This window comes from Phasianus colchicus, chromosome 8 (assembly GCF_987193195.1).
Source record: "Phasianus colchicus chromosome 8, bPhaCol1.hap1.1, whole genome shotgun sequence".
NCBI classification, from domain to species: Eukaryota; Metazoa; Chordata; class Aves; order Galliformes; family Phasianidae; genus Phasianus; species Phasianus colchicus.
In genome coordinates, this window is record NC_143443.1 from 8,079,547 (window position 1) to 8,100,851 (window position 21,305).

At 42.2% G+C, this 21,305-nt stretch overlaps 1 protein-coding gene across 5 annotated transcripts in view; it reads left to right on the top strand.

The window, feature by feature from the left end:
* Positions 1-21,305, top strand: part of PHYHIPL (phytanoyl-CoA 2-hydroxylase interacting protein like) — a 124,824-nt gene that overhangs the window by 81,595 nt on the left and 21,924 nt on the right. The window contains exon 2 of one of the 5 annotated variants that reach the window (XM_090144828.1): positions 1,769-1,828. The exons of 3 other annotated variants lie outside the window; for them this stretch is intronic. Coding sequence is in view for 1 of the 2 variants with exons in the window: in XM_031608685.2 (XP_031464545.1) it covers positions 11,672-11,777 (106 nt within the window). In the remaining variant the exon portion in view is untranslated. Of the gene's footprint in view, positions 1-1,768; positions 1,829-11,207; positions 11,778-21,305 lie in introns of those variants that run through there. One more of the 5 variants, XM_031608685.2, reaches the window with a different exon arrangement.

Below are 21,305 nucleotides of genomic sequence, written 5' to 3' on the forward strand. Positions count from 1 at the left end.
GGGAGCACCACTGTGGTGTGTTTCCTTGTCTGCGTCAGCCACTGGGCTGCAGCCCGTGAAGGGAAGAAGCAGTGTCAAGGTGCACCAAAGCTCATGTGCTGTTATCTTGCCTGCTTTCCTGAAGTGTGAGAGCCCAACACAGACAGCTAATTTTGCATGGCTTTGACAGCACTGCTGTAATTGTTATGTTGTGTGAAGGGGACAGCCTGCCCATGGTGGAATGTTCATACATTTACTCAAATCTGACGACTTCTGCTTAGCTCCCATAAAAGAAGAAAGTGCAGAGAGCAGTATTCTCTCACCTTCATTCCCTCTGCTCTCACACGAGGCTTGAGAGGAACATTGCCTTCTCCTTTCTTTAGCGAAGCGCTGGCAAGCACAGACTGTTACAGTTCACCTTGGCATCAGAACCAGTCAGCTGCTTCCACGCTCCTGTTCGCTTGCTGGCATGTGGCAGAGGGCATGAGAGAAAGAGAAGCAATGCTATACTCCTGAACTATAGCACTAAAGTATAACACACAGCAAGTGCAGCCTGCCTGCAGACAAACACCAAGCCAGCCCCTGATGTTTGTCTGCTCTTTAGTTAGAGGGGAGGACACTGCAAGGGATTTGTGCAAAGTCTCTCGTTGTCAGGAAGAGACGGCAGTCCCCCACAGTGGGTGAGGACTGGTGATCTTTTTAATATTTGCTTCTCCTCCTTTACAGTCTCTAAAAGTGTGCATGTGGAGGGCCTTGCAACCTGTCCCAAAGTGCTCTGCAAGAAGGAAAATCACAGCAATATTTTGTCCACAGAAATGTTTATGTGAATCAAAAGTTGTTGCGAGTGACGAAGCAAACTGCATTGTTATATTTGTGCAGGGAGTGGTCTTTTTATTCAAAGGCAGTTGCAGCAACTGCAAAGATATTTGTGACTACAGTTTCTTTTCTTTTCTTTTTTTTTCTTCACTTTTGAGAGCATTCTTCCTCTCCCCTTTTTTGTTGTTCTCCCTCAAGTTGTGACATGAGATCAGGGGAGCTTAAGAGCTTAAATGACTTCTCAGTGTACCATCATTTCAAGATGAATAAGCGTTCATGAAGACAGCCTGAGGGAAGGGAACTGATGTACTGTTTAAACGCCCTGGCTCATAATTCATAGGAAACTCAGCAGGAGTGTGCCCAGTGCTGAAAACTTTGCCTTGGGGTTCACATGGATCAATCAGTGATAAGGTTGTGTGGCTGGCTGGGGGTGAGGAAGGGGAAAAAACAATTTAAAAGCAGTGAAAGATGTTCCCAACCATTGTAGCCAAACTTTTTCTCCTATAGCCTGTGGAACCACCACAAGACGGGCTGGAGAACTGGCCCTGCTCTGTTGTCTCCCTTGCAACCAGAAATTTGCAACCCCAGTGCAGAAAGAACTGGCTGATGGAGTGGCAGCTGGCAGCACTGCTCAGCTGTCTTGAGATAAGGAATTTTCTGTTCAGGTCAGCGAGGGTTTGCCAGAATAGAGAGTTAGATCATCATCGCTAGAGAGGGTGGAGAAGTCCAAACTGAGAAAATAGGGCCATACATTCTCTCTAAAATTGGTTGCATGATCGATTTCCATCCGAATACGTCTGTCTTAGAGCTTGTTTTTCTCTGTAAGATACAGAAAGATGAATTCACAGTTTGCAGAAAAGTTGTGTAATATTTCCATTTAGACTGCGCTGTCAGGCAGTCAATTTAATGACTGCTGAAAAACCTAACACCACTGGAATCTAATCCGACTGCTTGCTCCCTTATTTTTTTTTAATGTTGAAATTCCTGGCACCCTTCATCTTGGTGTTCTGCAACTAGCAGCCATGCATTGCGGGTGAGCACCTTTGTCCAAAATGGCTACTATTTCATGTTGGTGGTGATAATGACTGTTCTCAGAAGTTCTAGATGGCAAGGTTTCAAATGCTGAAGTACTGCACACTGAAATAAAACCAGGCTCCAGACAGCTTGTTTTCCCTCGCGTTAGCCATCATGTTCACCACATTTTAAAAAATTATTAATTAATTTATTTATTGATATAATTCTTTGCACGTTTTAATGAAGAAAGCAGTTTTGAGCAATCTGGTGAGAGAAGTAGGGGTAGCACCCTCTGCTTTCACAGCTGGGCTTCCCATTGTGCATCTCCTGTCTCAGTAATCACTCCTTATTCCTCCTAAGCATGAGGAGAAACACAGAAAATATCTTGGAACATCCTACTGTTTTTTCTTTCTGGATTATTTGCTGTCACATTTTTGTCAAACATCCCTACTGTTGGTGCTACAAGCAGTAGGGTTGCTTGCAATTCAGGTAGAGGCCAGTCATGCATTTTTGGTTGTTGCAATAGACCTGTTATTAACTCCTGAGGGCATGAGACTTAGTGATCAGGCTATAGATAGCCTACGGATCTGATATCTACTAATCTCATTAACCTTGGATTTAGCTTGATGTGTGCTTCAGTTGCTCTCCCAGCTTCATAGTGGCATATTATTCAGCCACTATTGCACTATTAGGCAAATGTGAGTTGTTCTTGGTCAATGCTGAAGAATTTCAGTTTTCAACTTGTCTTTTGCATCACCGTGCCATGTATATCTTTTCTGAATACTTTCACTTGAATCAATTTTATGAATGTAAATATACAGATAGTAGTATGTTTCTAGATTTTTGGCTATAAAGGAACATTTGGCTCTGCTCCCAAAATACACACAACTTTCAATGTTATCTTCAATGTTATACCAGGGCTTCCTTGGTTCTGGCAGGTGTTTAGTGGTATAGAGAAATTAAGGGTTTTTCTAGGTGGCTTTTCTATACGGTTTCTGTATTACTTCAGCTGTATCACTTTATAGGTGTGTATAATTAGGCTGGTGCAACCTCTAAATTAATTTGATGTAGCTATGGCTATAAAACGTATTTAAAAGGGTAGTGAATATTCAAAAAAAAAAAAAAATTATATACTGTATACTGTAGCAGTGTAGGTATTGCCAAAGCAAAATGGTGGAACTGATCCAGGTGACTAGCAATTAAACCCCAAACCTCACTACAGCTCCATCTCATACAATTTCTTTTGTTGATCTGCTATTCTACAACTTTCCTGTCACTTATATGCAAATTCGTATCTCCACAGCATGACGAGGAATATGTTACAGGACTGATAAAATCCATGGAGACAGCTTTATTGTCTAGCAGCTGCTATTGTAACTAGTCACACTAAGGACAAGACACCAGTAAATTTAATTTCACAAAAAAGAACTGCTTCAACATTGAAAACAATTGCTTGGCTTTTTCTTTGTTCTCTACCTTATTTCTCCTCCCCACTCAGAAATGAGCAGGTGGATGTCGTGTTTAAACCTTCAACGTACTGTCAGTGGCTACACTGAATTTATGTGGACATACGTTAATCAGAAGTTGGAATTGAGACAGATGAGATTAGAGATGGTTAGCCTAAAAACAGACAAAAATAAGAAAGAAATAAGATGAAAAAGATTAAAAATACCAATACTAAAAGGGAAAAACAGAAGAATAACTGTAGTAAATTAGGTAAGAAGAGCTCATGCAAGATAACAGGTTAGCAATTAGTGAAAGAAGAAAAGAAAATTAGAACAAATCTACAGATGAGAAGCTTTTGATGTGAGTTCAACAGGTTACAGATAAGCTGTGTTCAGACAAATCAGAAAACAGAGCCACGCTCCATCACACAGGGCCAGAGTCAGACCTCTGCCATCAGGCACCAGCTGTGCTTGGACAGATGACTGCTTGCCCTGCTTTGCAGCCAGCACTGTCCCTGCAAGCGTGTGATGTATGTTAAGCCCCCTGAACTTTGGACAGGGGGGTGAGAGGCTTTTAGGAAGGCTAACATTAGCATAGGAGTCACAGCTTTAGCCACATTTGTTTGCTGTTCTCGTTTCTCATTACAATGTATCCTGCAGATTATCAGTGGCGGCTGTTACGAATATATAAGAATTACCTGGGGCGCATACACAAAGACTAGCTTTAGCTTCAGGATGCTTTTCTCTTTCACCTTTCTATAAAATCATGAGAAAGCACTTCTGCAGGGGCAACTGAGCACTCCTACAAGGAGCTCTTGTGGAGACACGCTGTCTGGGAGTTTACTGCTCCCCACTGGCTGTGGAAAGATCCTAAGGCAAAGAAGCCCCTTTGGCTAACAGTGACCTTTGCAGCTGTCCTGCTGTGCAGCCTGGTGTAAGAACCAGGAGCAAGGAATCATTCACTAAACAGTTTTGGAACAAGTCTGTAAGACTGCAATGATGAAAATAAATAGCATCCTGTAGGGCTGTCATATATTCAGAACACAAGTAACAGTGATAAGATATTGCTCAGAGCAGAACATGGTTTAATTCAAATACTGGTGAATGTTAAAACAGTGCTATAAAGTTATGGTTGCTTTATTGTCTGCGTATTCTCCTTATTTTATCTGCCTGGATATGGCTGGTGAAGCAGGCATACGCTCCTATAAGAGCAAAAACTTGTAAAACACCGCTCTTAATTGCTGTTTCTAATGTGTTTCTTTGTGAAATTCTAATTGTGGATGCTCAACTTAATCAGAGATCTGAAAGAGAGTATAAGAGCTAGTAGTAAGTGACTGTGAGTCAAGTGAGTGAAATATAAGACTAGTCTCACTACATATCTAGGCTCTGAGCCAGTGAGAGGGAACGTCTGGGTGTTCCCCTTCTCATTCATTTAGCATAATTTTCCTTCTGCTTCCTTAGCAGTTAATTAGCTTTTGTTCACAGCAACAGCGGGGAATAAGACAATGATGTCTTTCCTGTCTTGCCACATCACCTGAGCCATGGTAGATGGTACAAAAACTGGCAGGCACCAGGATTATTCTGGAATGACCATCTTCTGTGCCTATGCAAAACAAACCTAAAGCTCTGTAGGTGTAAGAAAACTAGGGTGGTAGATGACATTGAAGAACCACTCACTTAGACTTTCTTTATTCCTTTTATGTGTTACCTCCTTCGTGGCTGTTTAGAAAGAGTTTCTATGTCATCCAGTGAAGAGGTGTAGTATTAAAAGGAAAATCTAATGTGCAGAACCATTCAGAATAATCATAGGAAGCCCTTTTGGAAAGGGGAAGGGCTGTGGGAAAGACTTTTTGATACTGTAATGGAAAGCCAGCAGAAATGTATCTTGTTCCAGTGAAAATGGGAAATACTGAAGAAAGGAAATGGTCACTGTGGGCTACTTAAACAAGTAAAAGTAAAATATTAACTACTTTGGAAACAGAAAACTGGAGGGCCACCAAAATAGGTTTTCACATTCTAATTTAGTACACATGAGAAAAATGGGAACAGGCAAAGGATACACTGAAATGGTTGCCAAGAGGTTAAAGATAATGTGAAGAGGCCTGTTTTAAGTCCTGATGGCACAGTACAGCAAAACGACTTAACCAAGAAAATACTAATGGTAATTAATTTGTAATGGGGAGATAAATTTTGGGGCCAGTTCATATTCCCACTAAAACTAATTGGACTTCTGCCATGAAGTTTATTGGGAAGGTGATTAAACTTTGAATAATGACTTGGTTAAGAAATCATTGATGTAATTGTGAACTGCTAGGAAAAAGTAACTAAGAAGTACATAATGAAATATCATCACTTGAACAAATATAGTTGAGGTGTCTCTTTGGGTATTTATAGAAGTGATGGAACAGCTAGCTGTTAAAATATCACAGGGAATTGAGGAGGTATCAGGAGACAAATAAGTGTCAGCGTGACGCAAGCCTTTAAAAATTGAATTAAGAGTAACTGTGAAAATTATTGTTTTAGGAGCATGGTTCCAGTGCTACAGTAAAGTAAGCCATAATAAGAAAATTCCTTCCTGCATGTATTTTATGTTTTTTATCAGATGATGACAAGTTGGTAGAGTACAGACAGGCATCAAAACTTTACAAAGACATTTGGTGCTCTATTGCAGAATTTCTTAAGGGAAATACTGGTTCAAATCAATTTGGGCTAAAAATTCATTTAAAGGTATTACAGGCTGGCCACAGAACCATAGATGGAAATTAAATCTGAATAGAGGTCAGCATTTTTAAGGGTATGCACTCAGTAGTACCCTTTAAAGGTCAAGTTATTGTTCAACATTTGGAGGATAATTCACTAATTAAATGTGAAAATGATACTGAAGTAAGAAGCATGATTAGTAGCAAAGACAAGAGAGGGAATATAAAAAGTTCTAGTTGTTCCCCAGAGATACTATAGATCTAATAAAGAGAGGCTAAACTTAAAGAAAAGCAAATAAATAAATGATAATGCCAAACATTAACAGTGCTTGGTGCTCATTAGGCAATAAATAAATGTTATGAAGCCACAAACACATTACAGTTATCTGTGACATAATCTATCTTTTCTAAATGCTTATTTGGGCTTTATAAAGCAGATGAGAAAACTGAAATGCAGAAAGCACCATAAATAGCATTAATAAAATGATATTTTGCTTGATATTTTTATATTAATCTGAGAGGGAATGTTTTCTTTTAACTGTTTACATTGCTCAGAGTAGATTGGGAGTTGCAAATCCAGATGGTATAGCAGGAAAGTGGCATTCTTTGAAGTGTTTAGTATGAATGGGGATGAGGTGGGGAATGGGGAATAAAGGGGCATGTACCGGGACAGTTCCTTGACTGTGCTGGGTCAGACCAAACATCCTGCAATGGTTGTACATGGATGTTGAGAGAAGATGAAGAGCAGGATAAGCATGGGTATATACTCCTCAGTAATGCTTCCCCAGCCTCTAATTGTTTTCAGCTTAGGGACCTTGAATCACTTGTGCTTTTAGTAGCTCTAAAGGATTTCTTTTCAGCCTCTCCTTGAACTGAGATAAACTTTAGCACTGACATTCTCCTCTGGCAAGCAGCTCTACAAGTCTAACAAGTGCCACCTCCTTCTGTTTGTTTTGGAGCTGGTTGCTTTTAAGTGCATTTGACACTATCTGATACTTGTCCTGGGAGACTGGGAAAACAGTCAAACTTTGGTTGCCCTGTTTATGCTAATTTTGTGACCCTCTCTTGCATATTCACAGAGTTGCCTCCTTCTCTCATTGATGGGCTTTTTGCCTGCATAGCAGACTAGCTTTCCCCACACAGATTCCATTCCATCCCCTGCTATACAAAAAACTAGGTTCCTGAGTGTGTCCCATGGCACCAGAAGTCGCAAGATTACCTCAGAATTTCGTCTTTGATGTTCTGTAGTATGCTTTAGAGCACTGCGAGAATAACCTGAATGCATGAACTGAATGCAGTTGCTGCAGTGAAGCTTTCTGAAGAGAGGAGGAGAGACATTTGGAGCTGTATGAGCTATTGTATTTATCTCACTGGAGAGTTCCCAGAAATTATGAGGGCTTCCCAGCATCTCTAGCACCATCAGGGAAGACAGCAGAAGATCCCTTGCAAGAGGGTTTGCAGCCTGCCATGAGGGTGCCTGGCTGCAGTGCTCACCCTGCAGAGATGGGGGAGAGGGATGAAGGCTCTATCAGGAGCTCTCTGCTGCTTGCCTTGGATTTTCCCAGCGAAAAAAGGGTGCCTGTTGCCATCACCCTCCCTGTCTGAGTGTTTGAGGGGGCCCTTGCTATGCTGTCTGAGAAAAAGCAAAGAAATTCCCAGTGAGATACTGTGCCTAGTGTGCCAAATTGTCATACATCAATGTCTTTCTCAGTGTAGAAAAGGAAGCTGTGTCACACTGCACATTAACTCTGCACAGTCGTAGCTTTCACTGGAGGGTCTTAAATCTTTTTTTTTTTTTTTTTTTTTGTCTTCCTGTCATTACTGTGAAGATTTTCTTCAGTCCTGTGGTGTTTCAAGAATATCTTGCACACAATCCTTTACAAGTATGTGTCTTTTTACACTGAAACGCTGCAATGTCCCCTAAAGACAAAGAATCACTGTGAAACCGTACAGTGTTTTTCCCAAGAAACTTCAGGAGTTAATTGCTAAGTTTAGTCAGTGTTCCTTTTAGGACTGATCCAAAATACTGGATGGTATTTTTGACCCTTCCATATTTCTGTCCTTTAATGTTTTGCTCTTCTCAAAGGTGATATATTAATAGAAAAAAAAGGCAGCCTTTTTTTTCTCCCTTGTTTTCCTTTTCTGAAAGCCAGGTCTGTAGCCTTTCTGCCTTCTGTTTCCACAGCCCATTGAGCAATGACATAAGTCTTCTTTATTCCCAAGTGGGAAGGAATAGCTGGAACTCTTGCTGAAGTCTGAGAAAGGAGGTTTCTTTTTCAACTCCTGAATAAAAACCTGCTAGTGTGAACTGTGAAAGTGTTTTCAAATAAGAACAGTGCGGTTGCCTTACTGCTCCATGCTGCTATGGGGAGGCTTTCCCCAATTGGGGTGCTAAATAACAGTGGCAGGACTGAACTTGTAGTAGGTGGTGGCTTCTAGGAAAGAAGCCGTGCACTTCTGCAGGGGATGCTCTGCCTATCTGCTGTACGTGGCAGCCCTGCAGTGAGACCTTTGTGTCAGTGCTGTTGCACCTGGCCAGGCACAGGGTGTGTGCCACTGCTCATGTTCATGTAGGTGTAATGTGTTAGAAAATGCTGCTGCTTTCTGTTTGCACGAGTCTGCTGTGATGACAGATAGATACACTCTTGTTGAGCTACAGAAACTGGTAATACCCTATTTATCTACTGTTGAATGTGCTAAAGGTTGCTGCTGTGGTAAATCGTAAGCATTTGCAGTTCTAGACACATGACACTGTTGTCTCTAATATTTTGCTGGCATTGGCAGCCTTCCCATTACATAATGTTGACCCATATTTGTGGTATGTGACATTTTTGCTAAACGCTGTCAAGAATAATCCATCTCAGAATAAACTTTTTGATTATAGCTGAGTCTCTGTCATCCCTGAGCATAGACATAACCTATCCCTCAGATAGCACTATTCCTTGTTCAGGAGACAGCCAGAATACAGCTCTTTCAAGTAAGAGGACCACAGGCATAGTTCCATGTGCTTCAAGACTGAAATATCTACGGTATCACTGAGTGATTCCAGTACAGTAAATGGAATAAAGTCTGTGAGCAATTTGAGCTATAAGAAGTGTTTCTGTGTAGCCCAGGTGATGGGAAAAGCTGTTGGTTGGAGGAAGCGTGTCAGAGCAGTGACTCTGCAAAATGCTGTCACAGGCTCTGGCTCATTTCGTGCTATAGAAGGGCAGAGCTGTGGAATAGATTTCTCTGTGGTACCATTCCACAGAAGCCTGCCACTGTTTGTAGATTAACTGGTCTTTTCTTCAGAAAAAAGAGTCTTACGGTCTGGGGAGGTGAATAGATGTAGCTGAACCAGGGATTATTGCCAAGAGGCAGCTGAGAAATGAGAGGCCTTGGAGGAATGAGAACACTCCCAAGGCTGTCTGCTTCCAGAGACCTATGCAAAATCCACCAGTTCTTAAAAACTCAACCTCAGTAACACAAAATAAAAAGTAGGGGAAAGAAGAATGTACAAAACAGAGGCAGAGAGAATAATAATTTTAAAAAAGCAAATTGTCTCAATATTCAGCAACAGTGTCTGCTTCAGACAGACTTTATGCAGTGTTTTGGCAAATAAGTAACGCGGCTGTGTGAGCTGCTGCAACATCTGACATTGTTGTGGAAAGGAGTGAACATGGAACGTAGTGCCGAGAGACTAAACACACCTTCAGTCATCAAACAGAAATTACCCAGCCTTATGGAGGAATGACGGTGTGCTAAGAATGTTCGCAGCATTGAGTAGGAAGGGTTTGGTTCTGTGCAGGGAATGAATGCTTGTCAGAGCCAGAATTAAACCTGATGAATGCAGTCTCACCCACTTCCATTTCTCCTCTCTCGCATTCTACGTTTGTCCTCATTCTGTCTGTGTGTTCATTCATATGTTTCTCTCCCTTCCCACCTCCCCATTGACTCACACTCCTTCCCTGTCTGTTACTGCTTTCCTTTCATTTTCCTTCAGGTTTCCTTCCCACTCACTCCATTTTCCCCCTGCCTGACACTCCTGTACACATTTTCATCTGAGATGAAAAAACAAGGAGAGACAAAGAGGGGGAACAAATGGAAGGTGAGTGAGGCAGGGTGGGAGCAAAGTGCAGGCAGTTCAAGAAGGGCGCTCAGTGTTACACTTCTGTCTGTGCTGCACCACGGACCTCTGAAGGTGCCTGGTCAGACAGGGCTCCATTCTACTCCTTTCTCTCTGACAGCAGCTCATGGCTGTGGCTTTGTGCACGGTAATGCCAGAGCTCATTTCCTCAGATTAGTGTCCCTAGGATCCTTTATCAAGAACAGGATGATCCCACAGTTGGGTAGAAATCCACCTCTGTGACCAGCATTTGGCCATGCATGGAGCTTGCTGTCATTTTGGAGCAGAGAAAACTCTGGGTTTCTTCTGGCACCACAAAGCAGGTGCAGACCAGGAGTAGCTCAGGCTCACAGCAGGAACTCACAGACATTACACTGTGTGCTGCCAATGGGTGCAGTTTGTCAGTGGCCGCATGGAGCCAAATGTGACTTTGTGAAACAGCAGTTGATGGGCTGGGACTGTTTAGTGCACTGCAAGGCAGGATACAGGCTTACACTGGCTTCTCGGGACACAGGCTATCCAGCCATGCTCCAATCCCAGAGCTGGCTCTTGTGGAAAGCACGCTGTGCTGCGAAGGGCCTGGGCCTTCATCTCCACTGTGGCCTATGGAGAGGGTGTGGGGCCGTCATAGATGTGTGCTGTGCAGTTCTCTGGCAGTTTGGGGTTTTTCTACCACTGCTCTCTGATTAAATTTCCCCTTTTTGAGCCCAGTTCTTGTTCCTGAAGCTATTAGTTGAGACGAAATTGCTTCTCCCTGATAGAAATGAATCGAGCTTCATGCAAAAGGTTGAGCAGGGTTGGCGTGGGGGTGGTGTTGATAGGGATAGCATTGGTAGGAGTGGTGCTAGTGGAGATGGCGTTGGTGTTGGCAGCGATGGTGTCGGTGCTCTCTGGGTAATTTTTGCACTGAGTGCAAGAGGAACACGTGCAGGGCAGGCAGGCAGAAATGACTAATTCCTGCACCCTGTCCTGACATGTAGATCCTTCTGTGTTTAGCAATGGCCAACATTTCTTTCTCCAGCTCCTTGCGTAACTGAAGGCTCAAAGCACTGCACGCAGCATTGCAGTTCCGCGCCATGCTGGGCGCCACGTGCACCCCGAGCGCTCCGCCGCGGGAAGCCACGACCGCGGACACTTGTCCCCGCACTCCGGTGCCTCCCTGCTCGCGGGTACCCTCGGGACGGAACCTCAAAGCGGCAGCGGGGAGGCGGCGGGAGCGCTGCGGAGCCCTCCTGAGGGGCGCCCGGGGCACGCGCTGCCGCGGCCGTTAGCAGCGGTGCCCGCCGCGGGGCCGAGAGGAGCCGGCGGGGAGCGAGCGGGGAGCGAGCTGGAAGGCGCGGGGCCGCTCCGCCGGCGTTACGTAAGGGCTTGGGGGAGGGGAGCCGGCCGAGCTGCCGTCGTGCCTCGGCGGCGGCGGCCCCTTTAAACGCGGCGCCCGGGGTGCGAGGAGCGCGCCTCTCTGCTGCCCCCTCCCCAGCCGCCGCGGCGACAAATCCGCTGCCGCCCGCCTCCGCCGAGCCCAGCCAGCCGGGCGGCGCCGGGAAGCGCGGCCGCGGCTCCGAACCTCCCGAGCGCCAGCCCCAGCCCCACAGCAGGGAGCGGCGAGGGGCGCGATGGAGGCTCCGCGCCTGGCGCACGCCGTGGGCAGCCCCACGAGCCCCTGCGAGGAGGTGATCAAGAACCTGAGCCTGGAGGCGATCCAGCTCTGCGAGAGGGACGGTGAGTGCGGCTCGGCGCGGTAATCCCCGGGCGCGCGCCGCGGCTGCCCCGGCGGATGTAAGGCGCGCTAATCCCCTCTGCGTGCGGCCCTTTGTTAGCCCTGCTGCCGGGAGATGTCCCCGCGCCCACCCCGCCCGCCGCCCTCCCGCGCCGAGAACAAAAGGCGGACGGAAGGCTGCGCCTCGCGGGAGAGAGCGGAGGGCGCGCCGCCGCACCCCGAGCCCCCCCTGTGCGGCAGTGCGGCTGTACTGGCGGGGAGCTGCGGCACGGCGCGGCCCGTGCCGCCCCGCCGGAGCCGGCCGCGGGGCTGGAGCGCGCAGCCCGCACCCGGAGGCGGAGCGGCGGCCGCGTCGCGGCTCTGTCGGCCGCGAACCCCGAGCCGCTTTGTGCCGTGGGGCAGTGCCCGAGCCCGGCACGCGCGGGCGCGTCCGCCGAGGGCCGCGAGCCGGGGGCGAAACTTGTTGCCGGCGCTGGCGCTGCTCGGCGCGGAGCGGGGCCGCGGAGGGTTCAGCACCGCGGACAGCACCGCCGCGGCGGGCGCCGTTGAGGGCGGGCACGGAGCGGGCCGCTGTGCGCGGGGCTGAGCCGGCCGTCCGCGCCCACGGCGGCGGCCAAGGGCGATCGCAGCGGCAGCGCTAAGCGTGCGTCGTTCCTGCATAAGTAGCACCTACTAGACTGAACTGGAGGCACTGATGTTCAGAACAATGAAAAATTGTTCCGTAGGAGGGCGGAGTATTGTTTCTGTCCGTGTATCGGGCTGTTCTCATCTGTGTATGTGTATGCAATCAAAAATAACTTCTCGTTTTTTAATGTGGTCTGCTTTGACCGTGTTACCTGGTAAATATCTTGGGGGATGGAAATACTTCATCAGTTGAATGAGATAACTGAACTGAGGAAACTATTTCCTTGTTGTGATACATTTTTGGAACATAACTGTTGTAGGTAATATTTATGGCAACAGTCCAGCTTTCTCAATCACTGTGTTTTGGTGTTTTTTAACAAATTATTTGTGTTTAAATTCTTCACTTCTTTGATGAAGGTATGCTTAATACTTAAAGCAATTAATTTTTTAAGCTCTCCATTTCTCTTGAAATATCAAAGAAATTGCTATGGGGTTGGAAACTCTTTCATAATTATTTTTATGGTGGCTTTGGAAATTACTGGATTCTCTCAGCATTTGATCTAAGGCAGTGTTTGCATTTCCGCCCATTCATGCTTAGCACGCTACATGAAGAAACTGAATGGCATATATGGTAGAGGCTAGACTGTTGTTTTGCTGAAACACTTTTTCAAGATAGCTTCTTTTTGTTGATCCTGGAAAGAAGTGGAAATAGATAAGTTATGCACTCCTTAATATTTGTCTGCCTCAGGTAACTGTGGTGAAGCACTCCATTTTAGCCATTGCAGGCACTATTTAATTTGACATAGCATAGTTAAGCATTGCTTGATTTCTATGAAATAGTGTTATGCAGACCAGCAAGTAGAAACAATGTGGTGTTTTTCATTTTTAATTTGAATTTTCATTCGAATAGACTGCATTACAAAACAACGTTATTCATTATTCCTGGAGCTCTGACTTCAGAAACTGATCTTCATCAAGTAAGCCACTATCATACAGGTTCATTGCTTTCTACAGTACAGGGTTGAATTTCTGAAAGAGAAAACTGTTTTGGGCATACAAAATATGCAACTTGGTGCCTTACTTGGCACTAGATTGTATTTGAACATACTTCAGTACTTCCTACAGGTGGCACTTCTGTATCGAAAAGATTGCTTAAATGGGATCATAAAAACAAGCAAGCAAAGATTTGGCCATTAATCTTTCTAGATAAGCATGGAAATGCATATGCAACCCATTTAGATCCCTAACTGTGCATGTGGGTTTAGTTAGTGCATCTATATCATAATTCATTTTAGGGTATCTTAATTGTGAAGGAGTTAACTCTCAAGGTAATGTGTTGGTATCACCAAGGCAAGTCAAAGTTTTGCAATTTACATTAATGTATTACCTGTAGTGAATTAAAAATAAGCTAGATTTTAACCTTTGGAAAGTGCCCTTTATCCCCCAGCAATAACTGTGAAGGCATTCAGCAAAATGATAGCCTTACAAATTCAACCATGATAAATTCTACAGCACATTTAATTTAGAATTACAGGCAGTGTTTCAACAAATGTAAGAAATAATGGATTATTTACTCAGAGACCAAAATATTTTGCCTTGTATTTTTAAGATGAGGGAATTAATATTAAAACATTTTGTGCTTGGAAAATGGAGTTATGCGTCCTGTGGTGGAAAATGCAGGAGCCAGAAATCCAGGAATTGGAGCAAGCAATTAATGATATTATGATTCATGTCTTTATAGCATTTTTTTCTGGTTGTTTCAATGTTCTTTCAAGCATCACCACCTCTCATAATGAATCAGACCGTTTAGAAAACTTAACAATTTCAAACAAAATAAAACAAACATATGCCTTTTGGAGATCTTTAGATAAAAACATCTGGTAAGGTTTGGCTTAAAGTGACGGCAACATTACAAAGCCAGTTATCAACTCTTACTTTCAGCATGCTTTGTGAGCTGTGAATATATCTAGCATTCCTTATTTTCAGTGAGTCCACTGGTACAGCTTTTTATATGTCTGTTGCACAGTCTAATGTTTAGTTCCTTGCAACTCTGATGAGTTCATCTCGTGTGTTGTTTCCCTTTGCCATATGTAGATGTTGTAGCCATATTTCTGTGAACTTAGGTCAAGAAAGAATGAGCTGAGTTAAAAATGCTGGTGACAATTTCATAAATTTTATGTTACCCCTACCTAGGCATTAAGCCTTTAGTAGATACATGACTTTTGTGTCATGAACAGGCTTGTTCTATGGAAATATGTATAACAATGTAAAATTATAAGCCTTTAAAAAAACAGTCCTTTTCAGATACTTCGTAGAACAGTCTTAGGTTTTAACATCTGAATTTCGTGAAGTTTCACGTTATGGTTGTGCAGGGCTCCCCCTACAGATACTGCTCTTCAGCTGCTGGCATCCTGCCTGAGGGAGAGCAGTGCCACTGTCTGCTCTTACACTAGACAGAGGTGGCTGGAAAGAAGAAGACACCTATCGATGTGCAGAAAGAAGAACAGAGTAACAAATCTTCAACGATTGTGTTGGAACTTGGGAGGCTTGGACTGGGGAGAAGAGCCAGAGAACTGGCCCAGAAGGTACATAGCCTTGGAGCTAGTAGAGACAAGCTGAGGCTGGTCAAGGGTGGAAGAACAGGAAAAACTGAAGAGGTGGAGATGTTTGTGAGGATTAGATCAAATTGAGAACAGAGGTAGGAAGAATGACTTTGAATGAAGAATGGGAAAAGAAAATGAAGGAGCAAGGGAGGCAATCCAAATTCAGATGGGATGCACAGAGAAATCAAGTTGGGAAAAAAGACGAGGGGATGTTCACCTAGATTAGATGGGTTTGGTAAGGGAGAGTGGAATTAGAAATGGGAGCCTGTGAAAAGTAAACCTGGAGACCTATCTGCAAAGATGAAATAAGGTATGAGAATGTGGAAAGGGCAGTACAGACAGCAGAGGAGTAAATAAATGTAACTGGGTCTTGCTCAGTGAAGAGGCCAGGATTGAAATGGCAGCCTTAGGAATGAAAAACAGGACTCTTGAATTGTGACTGGGGAGTAGAAGAAGGGGCGGGATGCAAACAAACTCAAGAAACAGTACAGAAGTAGCTGTCTTTTGGTGTGATAGACAATGGTCAATATGTGGATGCAATCTTCTAAAGTCAACCATGATGTAGTTCTTGTTCATTTGCCAGCAAAGATATCTAAAATCTACTGGCAAAGCATGACAGCCTTTTTCTGGGTTTGTTTGTTTGAGGGTTGACAGTCTGTTATGGCTGATGGTCGGCCCTTTAGCTGAGATGGTAGCTATACAGGGAGATAGCTGCTGTGCACCTAGGTGTTCTAATATGTTACTCGTTACTTGTATGAGAACTGAGGTGAAGCTATGGGTAGAATTCTATGTGTTTTTCCTTTTTTTTTTTCTTCCTTTTTTTTCCTGATGTTCTGTAAATCCTAAAAAATTGCAAACATGATGGGTTACCAAGTTATACACTCAAAACTAGGAAATGGTTTAAGTTTGGTCATCCTCTTTGCAACTGGCATGGTGATAGGATACTTCATGTTGTACAGTGGATACTGGCTGTGTTGAGTGGCATGTTGAAAGGTAGGGGAATAAATAATGGAGAAAGCAACTTTAGTTCTGACCTGAAGGCTATTCCAGACTTTCTGCATGAAACTGAGCAAGAGCTACCTAATTTTCGAAGGGGGTCGTTACTTGTTGTGTTCCTCCTTTTCTGCTTGCTTGATTCTAATACCAAGGAATGAGGCTTTCAGGAATACCGAGAGTCCACAGTGGCAACTAATTTCAGTGAGTGAGCGAGACTTTGAACACGTGTCACACAGTGCTCAATGCTTTAACAAAGGATATATTAACCATCTTAAATAGGTACTAAAAGTCAGTATCTGTTTATCTTAACCGTTTTGTGCCTCAGTTTGCTCTGTGTAAAATGGAAGTAGTATGATTGCCTCTCCTCCAAGAGATGATTTCAGAATAAATTACTGAGTATTTATAGTCAATAGTAACCTGGAAAACCTATGAGGTGCTTGGAAGAGCCCACAATGAAGTTCATGATTTTGTCCTCAGAGCAGACTCTGAATAATGTGTAGCAAATAAGTCCTGGAACTACTGAACAATGGTGAATAGCTGATAAAAGAAAAATAGTTCATTAAGTACACACTATTCATTATGCTGAATGAGTCAGAATTTGTGTGGAAAAATAGTATGTAATCATGCAATTAAAGACTATGTCATAATCTGAACGTACAAAGGGGCCAATTTAAGGTTATTCAAGTATGTTTTATTCTGATGTTTCTCCCTCTTAATGGCTTAAACTATACAGTCTTCCTAATGTGCTTTTAAAGTTGTTTTTTCCTGTGTTTGTTTTTACTATGCAAAGACAGTACACAACTATCAGGATCACAGTTGAAATTGGTGTCTTGGCCAGTTTCAGTTGCATAAATCAGTTTCATTCCCATCCAAACATTTGAGACCATCCAAACTGTTTAGTCTAAAAATCTTACATAAGTGTTTTACAAGATAAATGTCATTTCTGTCTTATGTAAACTATTTGGGTCTCTGGATTTCCCTATTATTTGAGGATCTCTCATGTTTTCTTATTTATTTCAGAAGTTTATTGTTATGCTGGATTACCAGAGCATTCTGCAACATATTTTTATAGTTTGTAGATGGGAGAAGTTTTCTTGGGCAGGTCATGTACACATTTCCCTTTTGAACAGAAGGGATATAGTGGCATCATCCAGCCTCTGAAACCATTCTTCAAATCCCTCTCTTAGCATTACGGAGCAGCATCATTGCTGTTTCTGAAATTCAGTAAGTCTCAGAGACAGGAAACAACTGAATTTCTAGGTAGACTCTCATGTGAAGGACAGCTGAGAGGTCCAAGTTTGACATTAGTTGTTAGTGTCCCGAATGGTGCGACTTGCATAGTTAGTTGTTGGGTTTTATTTTATTTTTAACTGGGAGTTAAATCTGGGAGTTGTGAGCATAGAAATTAATAACCCATGTTTTCATTTCAAGTGATAATAATAGAGAGGTGCCTATAACTGTGACACTCAGTTATGACACAAAATTCAGAAGTTGTTGTTGTTCGTAATTACTGTCACTATTGTTCCTCTCCCCAGCTACAGTTTGGAGAATTAAACACACACTTTTCAAAATAGAAACTGCATAATTTTTCTAGAATTTGAAGGATATAGTAGCCAACCAAGAAATGTATTTTTTCTATGAAATTTCATCTTAACTGATAGAGCATCAAATGATCAAAGTTGACTCTCTTTATTTTATGACAAGTAATATTGCTGCTTCAGGTAGGAACTAGAATCTAGAATCTTGTATGTAGCTTCAGAAGGAAAAGTATTTACCATTGACATTCTTGCAAGAGTCAAAATTTTTCATATATAACATTCTGTACTGTTTGGATACAGAATAATATTAAATGGGGCCAAGCAGTTTTTTGGAAGTCCTCATAAATGATATTAAGAATTATGTAAGAGAAGAAAACTAATGATTTGCTTATATCTTTCACTTCACCTCACTATTGTAAGAATTTTGTACTATCGTTTTCTGTCATAAGCAATGATGCCAATAATTAGCTGGACATTGCTGGAAACTGGCTATTCAACATTCCTGTGTCAAGAAATGCAGTTATTCCCATTCTTCCTTACTGTTCCTTAATTTTTAGAGTCATTTTACTTCCTTCTTCCTCCTTCCTCATCTCCTTTTAGTGCTTTTTGCAAATCTGTGTGGTTGATCATTAACTGTTCTATCTGTTAAAGACCAAACTGTATGTGACTAGCTGCCCAAATCTTGTCTGTTCTTTTATGTGTGCCTCTGGTTGAGCTAATTATTGCTCAGTGAAACTCTTCTAGATCCTCCGTAAGTCAACTGAAATTCTTATTGTATAATTATGCCGGATCCATGTACACAATACTGTCCTCTCCCAGTGCTATGAGCTGATACTGCTAGGTTGCAACTCAAAGTTATGTTCCTTGTAGTTAATTTCCACCCGCTGTTATAACTGGGGCATTTTAGCCATTACTGTTTCAAAGATGTCCTTTCTGTGTGTGTGTGTGTTTTCTCTTCTTTCAAATTATAATTTCCAGATGCATTTTATTTTTTTCTGTATTAGAATCCATTTTATCACTTTCAGGCTGTTCTCCAAGTTTTGTTTTTCCAGGTCATTTTAATGTCATCTGCGATACAGAAGTGTGATCTCTCTTTTCCAAACATTCATAAAGGTGCTTATTTAGCCTGGAACAAGGCCTGGGTTCCATGGTGTAGCCCATTAGACTCCTTAACTCCTTGCATGCTCTGACACGTATCAGTCTCCTCTCTGCAAGCCATTGTTCAGCCCTGCAGATTAGAAGTTCTTAGTAAATGCAATGGCAGGAAGAATCATTTAAGGCAGAGAAATTCTACTGCCTTCAGTATTCATAAAGTTGGACAATCTCATATACAAAAACTGTTTTTCTTGAGTTAAGCTGTTAGTAACTCCTTTGTCTGTTTCAGCTTCTATCTTAAATCGTATATAGCAGTTTTCTTCTCAGCCTACTAATTAATCTGATGGTTCTAACACCTCTGGTAAACTGTGTTCTGAGCTCACTTCTTCGAATTTTCAGTTACCTTGCAGTCATGCCTGTATAACTAGATCACTGTATGCTGTGGGCCACTTCATCTTTTACAGAACATTTCCAGTAAGCTTCCTAGTTCCAGAGCCATGGGTTCTTGACCAGGAAGAAGATTGTTTTCTCACACAAAGGTGGGAAAAGAGGGACTATTGTGTTCCTACATAGAAATGTCTAGAATTTCTTCATTCACTTCTGAATTGCTTTGACAGACATCATTATTTTAAATTATCTCCAAAGGCTTGCTGAAACTTAACTTCCTGACCTTGGATTTGCCTACTGTGTATTCTCTGCCACATTAATTTTCCCCTTTTTCCCTCTCAAAGATCTCCTCTTTTACACGTTCCCTGTAATTTTCCCCATCTCTTACTATTCATGACCTCTATATAGCAGGTTTGACGTCCCCAGCTGTATGTACCCATAAGGTAGATTTCAGTTTCATTTGTAACGCTGAAGTAGTGTCAGTGTCTTTAACCAGAGTTGAGGAGATAATCTTTGAAAGTCTGTACAGTCTGGGCTTGCTGTTCTTTGTCTGTTTTGTATTGTAGGTATGTCTACCTTGCTCCAGTATGCATGGCCTTGTGTGCTTTATGTGTCTTTGGAAAGCTGTTTTTAATTCTGGATTATCTGAATTATCTGCTGTGTTTTCTTGTGTCTTGACAGAAGTCTGAAGTGTTTCTCCCAGAGTACTTTTTCCAAATATTTAGAAACATGTTTGAAAAAAGCACTATTTACATTGCCAATCCATGATATATTTATAAAAATATGCCACTGCCATGGCAAAGTACCACAAATGAAATATTTATGATATTGGAACAGAAGAAAGCTCTGCTCCAACCTCAGTTTCTGTAATTTCCACGCTATATTCATTATACAGTGAAGAATCCTTTATTTGACCTTGAAAATGTTTCCTTCAGCACGGAAGGCTTGTTTAGAATTCATTGTAGTGTTTGTAGCTGATCAGTTTTCGCAGTGGTGTTTGTAGTTGAATCATTAATCCATTTTATTTTATTGTTTTCACAGAATGTTCTTGTTTTATGTATGCTTGAATGGGTAAGCTGTTTTGTGTGGATGTTTTCAAAAACAATGATTAGCTATACTGTTTTTATAACTTAACAACAATTTTTTTGAGCCTTGGCAGTTGTAGCGGCTGTCAAAAAGGGGGAACCTTAAAACTAGTTCAGTGTTACTTTTTTGTTTCTACAGAACGAGGGGGAGTAACTGTTATCAGAGTTGCCCTCTCAGTTCCAAATACAGAGTGGTATCTAGAGATTATTTCTTCAATGAGCCAGACACAGCTGGCAGCATTAGGCAGAAAAACACGGTCTGAGGAATTCCCATGTTATGCTTTGTCTGTGAATATACTCTAGTTGTGAGAATTGTTTGCCAGAGGTATTCCGTACATTTATACATTTATTCCCTGAGCTGTTCTATTATGTTTGAGAAAACTTTGAGTAGAAGTAAATTTGGATTCATAACTCAGCACCATCAAGACCGCACAAGTACTGTGTTACACTAATGTCTGTTGTGTATATTCACTCTTCCACATACAGATGGGTGTCTAATATGGAATTTTTCTCTTCCAGTTTCAGTTTGTCTGGATTTCATCTTCAGTTTTAGGCTAGGGGGAAAAAACACACAAACAACAAAAAAAAAGTTTAAAAAGATCCTTTTTTTTTTTTTTTTTTTTTTTTTGTAGTTTGCTTCAACTTGTAGCCGAAGACTTATGTACTTCAAAATCAGTTGGATGAAAAGATGTTTAAAGGCTCTTTCCATCTTGGATAGCCATAACTATAAATGCAACAAACATCAGTGGAGTGATTCATACTCGGTCTCCGATTCTTTTAATCTCAAGCAAATTATACATCGATTTATATAAACTAAGGGGTAAAATTAAGAATAGAGTATGTAACAGATTGTTTCCAAGCTATTTTTAAGATATATCTGATAACATGAAAATGATGTACTTTTATGATGGAAATTATGCTGGTAATGTGATATTTTAGATAGTAGTAAACATGGATTTCAGAATGGTGATGTTTCTGATAAATTACTAACCTCTAACTTTCAATGTAGTTTAAAGATACATCTCTAATCACAGGAGTTGAAAACCCCTATTTTCTCAGATATTGCATTACATCAAAATTTTGTCCTTTGCTTGTGGAACATACTGAAATTGTAGCCAGTGTCACATGTTCTCTAGTGACATATATACTACCTTACCCTTCCCTAAAGGACAAATTTGAGCAGTAGGACTTCATACATACAC